At 58.9% G+C, this 10410-nt stretch overlaps 1 protein-coding gene across 6 annotated transcripts in view; it reads left to right on the forward strand.

The window, feature by feature from the left end:
• The window catches only part of NLRC3 (NLR family CARD domain containing 3), a 35030-nt gene that overhangs the window by 14030 nt on the left and 10590 nt on the right, over positions 1-10410 (forward strand). For all 6 annotated transcript variants that reach the window (XR_003549925.1, XM_027773192.1, XM_027773185.1 and 3 more), the window contains 6 exons: positions 15-616; positions 2346-2432; positions 2734-2817; positions 6225-6308; positions 7364-7447; positions 9646-9729. Coding sequence is in view for 5 of the 6 variants with exons in the window: in XM_027773192.1 (XP_027628993.1) it covers positions 15-616; positions 2346-2432; positions 2734-2817; positions 6225-6308; positions 7364-7447; positions 9646-9729 (1025 nt within the window). In the remaining variant the exon portion in view is untranslated. The remainder of the gene's footprint in view (positions 1-14; positions 617-2345; positions 2433-2733; positions 2818-6224; positions 6309-7363; positions 7448-9645; positions 9730-10410) is intronic.

Genomic DNA, 10410 nt, shown 5'->3' on the forward strand with positions numbered 1-10410 from the left:
TCCTGCAGCGGGAGGAGACGCCAGCTGCCGCGGCCGCCTACTGCTTCGCCCACCTGTCCCTGCAGGAGTTCCTGGCGGCCGCGTATTACTACGGGGCCTCTAAGAGGGCCATTTTCGACCTCTTCACGGAGAGTGGCGTGTCCTGGCCCAGGCTGGGCTTCCTCACACACTTCCGGAGCGCAGCCCAGCGGGCCATGCAGGCCGAGGATGGGAGGCTGGACGTGTTCCTGCGCTTCCTCTCCGGCCTCTTGTCTCCCAGGGTCAATGCCCTGCTGGCGGGCACCCTGCTGGCCCAGGGAGAGCACGAGGGCTACCGGGCCCAGGCCGCTGAGCTGCTGCAGGGCTGCCTGCGGCCGGACGCCGCCGTGTGTGCCCGTGCAGTCAACGTCCTGCACTGCCTGCAGGAGCTGCAGCATACACAGCTGGCCCGCGGCGTGCAGGAGGCCGTGGGCAGCGGGGCTCTGGCCGGGCTGAGCAGCCCCTGCCACCGCGCTGCCCTGGCCTACCTCCTGCAGGTGTCGGACACCTGTGCTCAGGAGGTCAACCTGTCCGCGTGCCTCGGGCAGGGCGTCCTCCGCAGCCTGCTGCCACAGCTGCTCTACTGCCGCAGCCTCAGGTGGGTATTGGTAGGCGGGGCGGGACGGGGCGGGGCACCTGCCGGGTCCCTCCCCCACTGTCCTGGTGGCGTGAGACAGAAGCTGATTCAGCCTGGAGGCCAGGCGCCTGCAATCTGTGTCTCCACTGGGCCACCCGCCTCCGGAAAGCTGCAAGGGAGGGACCCTCTTTGCCTTCTAGCTTCTGGGTGCTCCTGGGCTGGAAGCTGCGTCGTCCAGGGTCTGTCTTTGGTCACAGGGCCGTCTCCTCCCTGGGTGTGTCTCCACATGGTGTCTCCCCTCTCACGTGACACCCTCACGCTGGACTACAGGCCACTGGCCCTAAGCCTGATCGCCTCAGAACTAGTTCTGTCAGCTACAGCCGTTTCCAAGTGGGCTGGCTTTCCTGAGGCCCCGGGCTGGAGATTCACCTCCCCTTGGGGGACTCAGTCCAGCCTACCCCCATCTGAACCCCGGGTGCCCTCAGATACCACACCCCACCCTGTACTCGGCCTCCCTCTGTGCTCAGTCCTGGCCAGCCAGGGGAGGCTGCAGAGCAGGGCCATCCTCAAAGCAGGGGTCGGAAGAAACGGGCTCCACAAAGGCTGCTGAGACCCTCCGGTCGGCACTTGGGGCTCCCCTCGCTGTCATGGGACAGGCCTGAGCACGGCGGGGACTTAGTCCATTATCGTGTTGCTAATGGAATCACAGGAGACAAGACTGGGTGATTTTCATTTTAGTTCCGTTTTTTGCTGTAGGGTGCGTGTACTCGCTGTAGGCAGAGAAACAGAAGGAAAGTGAGAAATCTCTCCTGGGGATTGGCCACGCCTCAGTCCTCTCGATTTCACTTTCCTCTCGGGATTTTGGGTACACACACACACACATGCCTGGCATGTGAGAAGACAAGCCACCAGGTCTGGGACTCGAACTGTGCCTAGCCATATGGGAGTCCAGTGCCCTAACCATCATGCCACCTGCCAGCCCCATGAGCTGCTCTTTTTAACAACCAGTTCTCAGACCAGCAGATGGTATAATGGCTACATCCCTGGACTCCCACGTAGTCAACTGTGGTTCAAGTCCCGGACCCAGTGGCTTAAAATTGCCAGTGCAAGGCCAGCAGGATGCGCAGTGGTTAAGGTGCTGGATTCCCACATGGCCGACCACAGTTTGAGTCCTAGACTTGGCGGCTTGCTTTCTCATTCTCTCTCTCTAGTGAGCACGTGTGTTCTATAGCAAATTAAATATAAATAAATAATTTAAATTAAATACATAATTATTTGAGGGGGAAAAGAAACAAAAAACCAACCAACCAAACAAAAACGATGGTGTGTGTGCTTGCGTGCCCCAAATCCTGAGAATGGAGAAGGGATTGTGGTGTGAAACCTCCCGGGGGTGATTTCTCGCTTTCCGTCTCTGTCTCTCTGGTAAGTGCATGTGCCTTACAGTAAAAATCCCTCAAAAACAAACAGCTCTCAGAAGCGCTAACCCCTTCTCGTGAGAGCGAGAATTCACTGGGTCTTGAAGACATTGTTGATCTCTTCATGAGTGCTGCTTCATGATGCCCGATCTAATCACCCCAGCCTCACCCCTCCCAACTGCAGTTCACAACACATGGAACTGGGGAGCAGCCGGGGTCCCGGCTGTAACAGGGAGGGTGTGCTGAGTGTGGCTCTGCAAGCTGCTGTGGGGCGCAGAGGAGGCAGAGCACGCAGGCCCTCCTGCCCGCTCACTGTCACTTCCACCCTTGGCCAGGCTGGATGCCAACCAGTTCCAGGACGCCGTGATGGAGCTGCTGGGCAGTGTGCTGAGCGGGAAGGACTGCCGTACCCAGGAGCTCAGGTAGCGCCCCGCACCCCCGCCGCCCACTCTGCTCCGTGCGGGAGCTGCCACACGGAGCTGCTGTGGCAGAGCCGGCTAGGCTGCCTGAACCTGCCCGCAGGACTGTGTCTCCCTACGCTGGCCCCACGGTGTCCAGGCTCAGGGCTTGGCCCGGCCTGGGATTCCGCTCCGGGTCTGACCACATCACTTGTCAGGGCCGGGATGCCAGGGAGGCCAGGGGCTGGACTCACAGGCAGCATGGCGGAAGAGGCCGTGGGAGTCCTACTCCTGAAATAACCAGTCCTCTCCTTTCCTCGGGCAGTTTGGCTGAGAACCAGATCAGCAACAAAGGGGCCAAGGCCCTGGCCAGATCCCTCCTGGTCAACAGAAGTCTGACTTCCCTGGAGTAAGTGGGCACCCAAGGCTACGCTTCTGCCTCTGGGGTAGGGGGCCTTGTGAGCTATCTTGTGAGACCCCTCTGCTCCTGTGCAATGCCCAGGGTCTTATTCATCCTTCCACGAGTCCCTAGATTTGGCCCAGAGGTGGTCTCTGGGGACGACTCCCTGCTTCATTAGAGCAGAGCTGCAAGTCTTTCAGTTCCTGTAGGAGTGAGAGACGAGAGGCCACACCCAGCCCACAGTCCACACAGGGTCTCACCTCACAGCACACCCAGCCCACAGTCACACAGGGTCTGACCTCACAGCACACCCAGCCCACAGTCACACAGGGTCTGACCTCACAGCACACCCAGCCCACAGTCACACAGGGTCTGACCTCACAGCACACCCAGCCCACAGTCACACAGGGTCTGACCTCACAGCACACCCAGCCCACAGTCACACAGGGTCTGACCTCACAGCACACCCAGCCCACAGTCACACAGGGTCTGACCTCACAGCACACCCAGCCCACAGTCACACAGGGTCTGACCTCACAGCACACCCAGCCCACAGTCACACAGGGTCTGACCTCACAGCACACCCAGCCCACAGTCACACAGGGTCTGACCTCACAGCACACCCAGCCCACAGTCACACAGGGTCTGACCTCACAGCACACCCAGCCCACAGTCACACAGGGTCTGACCTCACAGCACACCCAGACCACAGTCCACACAGAGTCTCACCTCACTGCACACCCAGCCACAATCACACAGGGTCTCACCTCACAGCCCCCCCAGCCACAGTCCACACAGGGTCTCCCCTCACAGCCCCCCCAGCCACAGTCCACACAGGGTCTCCCCTCACAGCCCCCCCAGCCACAGTCCACACAGGGTCTCCCCTCACAGCCCCCCCAGCCACAGTCCACACAGGGTCTCCCCTCACAGCCCCCCCAGCCACAGTCCACACAGGGTCTCCCCTCACAGCCCCCCCAGCCACAGTCCACACAGGGTCTCCCCTCACAGCCCCCCCAGCCACAGTCCACACAGGGTCTCCCCTCACAGCCCCCCCAGCCACAGTCCACACAGGGTCTCCCCTCACAGCCCCCCCAGCCACAGTCCACACAGGGTCTCCCCTCACAGCCCCCCCAGCCACAGTCCACACAGGGTCTCCCCTCACAGCCCCCCCAGCCACAGTCCACACAGGGTCTCCCCTCACAGCCCCCCCAGCCACAGTCCACACAGGGTCTCCCCTCACAGCCCCCCCAGCCACAGTCCACACAGGGTCTCCCCTCACAGCCCCCCCAGCCACAGTCCACACAGGGTCTCCCCTCACAGCCCCCCCAGCCACAGTCCACACAGGGTCTCCCCTCACAGCCCCCCCAGCCACAGTCCACACAGGGTCTCCCCTCACAGCCCCCCCAGCCACAGTCCACACAGGGTCTCCCCTCACAGCCCCCCCAGCCACAGTCCACACAGGGTCTCCCCTCACAGCCCCCCCAGCCACAGTCCACACAGGGTCTCCCCTCACAGCCCCCCCAGCCACAGTCCACACAGGGTCTCCCCTCACAGCCCCCCCAGCCACAGTCCACACAGGGTCTCCCCTCACAGCCCCCCCAGCCACAGTCCACACAGGGTCTCCCCTCACAGCCCCCCCAGCCACAGTCCACACAGGGTCTCCCCTCACAGCCCCCCCAGCCACAGTCCACACAGGGTCTCCCCTCACAGCCCCCCCAGCCACAGTCCACACAGGGTCTCCCCTCACAGCCCCCCCAGCCACAGTCCACACAGGGTCTCCCCTCACAGCCCCCCCAGCCACAGTCCACACAGGGTCTCCCCTCACAGCCCCCCCAGCCACAGTCCACACAGGGTCTCCCCTCACAGCCCCCCCAGCCACAGTCCACACAGGGTCTCCCCTCACAGCCCCCCCAGCCACAGTCCACACAGGGTCTCCCCTCACAGCCCCCCCAGCCACAGTCCACACAGGGTCTCCCCTCACAGCCCCCCCAGCCACAGTCCACACAGGGTCTCCCCTCACAGCCCCCCCAGCCACAGTCCACACAGGGTCTCCCCTCACAGCCCCCCCAGCCACAGTCCACACAGGGTCTCCCCTCACAGCCCCCCCAGCCACAGTCCACACAGGGTCTCCCCTCACAGCCCCCCCAGCCACAGTCCACACAGGGTCTCCCCTCACAGCCCCCCCAGCCACAGTCCACACAGGGTCTCCCCTCACAGCCCCCCCAGCCACAGTCCACACAGGGTCTCCCCTCACAGCCCCCCCAGCCACAGTCCACACAGGGTCTCCCCTCACAGCCCCCCCAGCCACAGTCCACACAGGGTCTCCCCTCACAGCCCCCCCAGCCACAGTCCACACAGGGTCTCCCCTCACAGCCCCCCCAGCCACAGTCCACACAGGGTCTCCCCTCACAGCCCCCCCAGCCACAGTCCACACAGGGTCTCCCCTCACAGCCCCCCCAGCCACAGTCCACACAGGGTCTCCCCTCACAGCCCCCCCAGCCACAGTCCACACAGGGTCTCCCCTCACAGCCCCCCCAGCCACAGTCCACACAGGGTCTCCCCTCACAGCCCCCCCAGCCACAGTCCACACAGGGTCTCCCCTCACAGCCCCCCCAGCCACAGTCCACACAGGGTCTCCCCTCACAGCCCCCCCAGCCACAGTCCACACAGGGTCTCCCCTCACAGCCCCCCCAGCCACAGTCCACACAGGGTCTCCCCTCACAGCCCCCCCAGCCACAGTCCACACAGGGTCTCCCCTCACAGCCCCCCCAGCCACAGTCCACACAGGGTCTCCCCTCACAGCCCCCCCAGCCACAGTCCACACAGGGTCTCCCCTCACAGCCCCCCCAGCCACAGTCCACACAGGGTCTCCCCTCACAGCCCCCCCAGCCACAGTCCACACAGGGTCTCCCCTCACAGCCCCCCCAGCCACAGTCCACACAGGGTCTCCCCTCACAGCACATCCAGCCACAGTCACAGCTGATCATACCCAGGTCAGACCCAGGTCAAAGCCGGTCACACCCAGGTCAGACCCAGGTCACAGCTGATTTCACCCAGGTCTCAGCCAGGTCATAGCTGATCACAATCAGGTCACATCCCAGACCACACCCCAGACCTCCCCAGACCGTGGCTGTACAAGGAGTCAAGGCCCCTCCTCGGCAGCTGCGCTGCACCTGGGGGAGCACAGATGTCTGGCCTGGCCCTAGGGTTGAGGTCTCTCACTGCACACGGCCCAGAACCCACATTCTCCCACCGCGTGGGCCACCCACACGAGGCTCTCTGCCTCTGTCCCACCACACGAGAACTCCTACCCCTGACTCGTTCCCTTGAGGGGCGTACTTCAAGCTCTGCACCCTGTTCTCCCTGCCTCCCTAGGAGTTGGGTCAAAGAACGGTTCTGTCTCTTCCTTCTGCCAGCCTCCGCGCTAACTCCATCGGACCGCTAGGGGCCAAGGCACTGGCAGATGCTCTGAGGATCAACCGCACCCTGACTGCCCTAAGGTGTGTGCCACCTGCTCCCTGCCCGCTTTCCCAGGGGTGTCCACGGTGCCCACGAATGGAGCGGGAGCTGGCTCCCGTGGCATGTGGGGGATACGGGCTCCATACAGGCACACCAGGGACTGTGCCTTCTGGGCCGTGTCCAGGTCCCAGCTGCCACCTAGTCTTTGTGCTTGTATTTCTGGGCTGAACAGGGGACAGAAGGCATGGGGACGGGGCAGGCAGTGCTAGAAGGGCAGTCATCTGTGGGGACCTCTGGTCCTCCACGGACGGCCATGGGGGCAGAAGGAGCCCAGGGCCCACCTTCCAGGAGGCTTGTAAGTTTGACGCGCTGTGCTGTGCGAGCCGTGGGTGTGCCCAGCCCCGGGCAGGGCCCGCTGTTCCATCCTGCTTGTTTCTCCACGTGTTTGTTTTCACTGAAGCATGAAACTCGCTGTTTCAAAGTGCACAGCTCAGTCCAGTACTTGGTGAAGTGAGTCACCATCGCCCCGGCGAGTTCCTAGACATTCCCGTCACCCCTCGGGCACTTTAGCAGTCACCTCCCACCACCTGTTTCCCGTCTCCCTGGAGCTACCCATTCGGACACGTTCTGGTGACCACCCAGGTCCTGGCATGTCAGAGCTTCTTCCTTCTCGGGACTGAGCAGTATCCCAGGGGCGGTGAGACCACCTTGCTGACCTGTCCTCTGCCAACAGCCATTTGGTGGCTTCCACCCTTGGTGGTGTGAGCGGCGTTGCCAGGAACGCACATTGCTTGCTGTGGCCCTTTCGGGGCTGTGCCCAGGCCTGGGCTTGCTGGGTCTCAAAGCGCCTGGTGAGCCTCGGAGCCTGGCCTGCCAGTCTCTCCGTCCCCACCAGCAGCGGCATCTCCGGACGCTCACCCACACTGCTGGGCTGAGGACTGTCGTTGACGGCTGTCAGACTCGGCTCCTAGGCTGAGGGCAGGTGCTCGGAGTCCCCAGAGCAGCGCTGGAAGGCTCATGGTTGCTCCTGCGAGGCCGTGGGCACGCAGCCATCAGAGCATGGAGGTGCCCACTCCGCACTCTTCTTCCTCCACAGCCTCCAGGGCAACGGGATCAAGGATGATGGTGCCAGGGCCATGGCTGAGGCCTTGGCCTCCAACCAGACCCTCTCCGTGCTGCAGTGAGTGGGCTTGCCCCTGCCCCCTCCTCCCGCCCTCCCCTCCCCTTCTCAAGGGCTCCCTGCCTGTTTCCTGCAAGGAGGAGTAGATGAGGGAGGTCCCTAAGGCTTTCTCACCTGTCTGGATGGCCCCTGGAAAACAGAATGTTCACCGTTTTCCCAGAAAACAAACATTGAGAAAATAATGAAAAAGAAAACCTCCTAGGACCAGCAGATGGTGTAATGGTTACGTCACTGGACTCCCACATGGCTGACTGCAGTTTGATTCCCAGACCCAGCAGCTTGAAACTGATGTGTGTGCATGCATCATGCGTGCTCAAAATTCTAAGAGGAGAATGGAGAAGAATGGATTGAGGCATGGCCATCCCCACTAGGGGCTGATTTCTTATTTTCTGTCTCTCTGTCTCTCTGTGTCTCTCCAGTGAGCATAGGCTCCCTATAGTCACAATCTATTTTTTTTTAATTAAAAAAATTTTTTTTATTTTTATAAATTTGACCAGAGAGGGACAGAGTCAGTGGGTGGGAGGGAGAGTGAGAGAGCAAGCCACCAGGTCCAGAACTCGAACCATGGTTGACCATGTGGGAATTCAATGCCCTTAATCACCATGCCATCTGCTGGCCCCTAGTAGAAATCTCTTTTTTAAAAAAGGAAAGTTACCTGTTGATGATAGCGTGAATGATAATATCTTTAACTGGACTAATATACAGTGTATTCATGCTGGGAAAATTCATTTTGCAAGCTGTAATGATATACAGTGGTTTAATATATTAAAAATAATATTTTAAAAAGAAGTAAAAATAAAAATAAGAAGTACAAAAAAGAAGTAAAAATAAAAAAATTGACATGTATGGGCTATAGCCTGGGGGTTAAAGAAATTGGGCTCTACATGGCCAACCACAGTTCAAATTCTAGCCCTGGCAGCTTCAAAAACATGCCAGGGACGTATGTGTGTCCCAAATCCCAGAGGAAGGAGAAATGGAGGAGAGGGGATGCAGCGACCATGCCCCATTGGGGGTGCGCCCTCTCCCTCTCTCTGGTGAGAACACGCACCCTCTAGCAAATTTTTTTTTAAATTTACATTTATCTCAAAAAAAATTGCAATCTCAACTTTTCTTAAGGAAATATTCAAGAACAGCCTGTGGGGGCAGGAAGGGAGGTTGCTGGGAGATGACTCCTTTTTTTTTTTTTTTAGAGATTCTTGCTATAGGGTATATGTGCTCACTGGAGAGACAGAGACAGAAAGTGAGAAACCACCCCCCAGGGAGGATGGCCATGCAGCAATCCCTTCTCATCTCGAGCTGTCGGGCATGTCTGGTCATGCATCCGGCATGAGTTTTAAGCTGTCAGGTCTGGGACTTGAACCACGGTCAACTATGTGGGAGTCCAGAGATGTAACCATTACACCATCCCAGCTCTTTCCTTTTTGGAACCAAGAAAAAATCCATTATTTTAGATTCACATTTCTCCTCACAGCTAAGATGAGGATGGGATTCTTCTGTCCATCTCCCTCCACCAGGGTTAGTGTAAGAAGCAGCCTCTTCTATGTGTTTTGGAGAGGTTTTCGCTACATGGCACGTGCGCTCGCCAGACAGACACAGAGAGACAGAGAGACAGAAAGCAAGAAATCACCCCTTAGGGGGGATGGCCACACCGCAATCCCTTTTCCTCCATTCTCCTCTCGGGATCTTGGGCACACATGCACACACGCCCGGCATGAGTTTTAAGCCACTGGGTCTAGGAAGCGAACCGCGGTTGACAACGTGGGAGTCCAGCCACATAGCCATTACACTAACTGCTGGTCCCTCTAAGAAGCAGCCTTTTGAGAAGGGGTGTCTAAGCAGAGGATCTTCCTGGGCAAGTTCTCCTGTGGGAGGCAGGCTGCTGGCTGGTCCAGCTGAGAGGAGGACTTCCCGTGAGGGACTGCGGGACTTGTACATGAAATCCCCACTCAAGAGATTTCCAGATCCTTGATAGGGCAGCTCCAGCTGCCCTGGCCTCTTACTGTCCCACATGAGAATGTTGGTCTATACAAATCGCTTTGGTGACAATCTGCAGACCCTCCCTGGAGCCCTCTCCCTGTTACTGTGAGGAATGGGAGGGTACCCTGATTGTCTCTGTCCCCTCACCTTGAATTCAACTGTTCTTAGCCTAGGAGTAACTGTGGCCAGCTTTGCTAAAGGACCCCTTTTGTCCCCCACAGCCTGCAGAAGAACACCATCGGGCCTATGGGTGCCCAGTGGATGGCAGATACCCTAAAGCAGAACAGGAGTCTGAAGGAGCTCATGTGAGACACACAGAAGGGCAGAATTGGTACCCTCAGTGCCCAGCATGATGCCCAACCCCTCGTAAATATTTGTGAGCATGGGAGTAAATGGATGTCTGGATGGATGGGTGTGTGGGTGTGTGGGTGTGTGGGTAGGTGGATGGATGTGTGGGTGTGTGGATGGATGGTTGAATAGGTAGATGAAAAGATGGATGGATGGATGGGTGATGTGTAGGTGGGTAGATGGGTGTATACTTAGGTGGATGGATGGGTGGATAGAAAAGATGGATGGGTGTGAGGATGGATGGGTGGATGGATGGATGGATAAATGGATGGATGGATGGATGGGTGGGTGAATGGTTAGATGGATGGACGGACAGATAGGTGGATAGATGTTTGGATGGATGGATGGATGGATGGATAGGTGGATGGATGGATGGGTGGAGAGTTGGATGGATGTATAGATGGATGGATGGATGGACAGTTGGACAGATGGATGGATGGTTGGACGAATAGATGAATGGGTGGGTGGGTGGATGGGTGGATGGATGGATGCATAGGTGGGTAGATGGATGGATGGATAGTTGGATGGATGGGTTGATGGGTGGATGGATGGGTGTGAGGATGGATGGGTAGATGGATGGATGGTTGGATGGATGGATGGATGGGTGAATGGATGGGTAGATGGATGGATGGATGGAT

This window comes from Tupaia chinensis, unplaced genomic scaffold (genome assembly GCF_000334495.1).
Source record: "Tupaia chinensis unplaced genomic scaffold, TupChi_1.0 Scaffold000042_2, whole genome shotgun sequence".
NCBI classification, from domain to species: domain Eukaryota; kingdom Metazoa; phylum Chordata; class Mammalia; order Scandentia; family Tupaiidae; genus Tupaia; species Tupaia belangeri.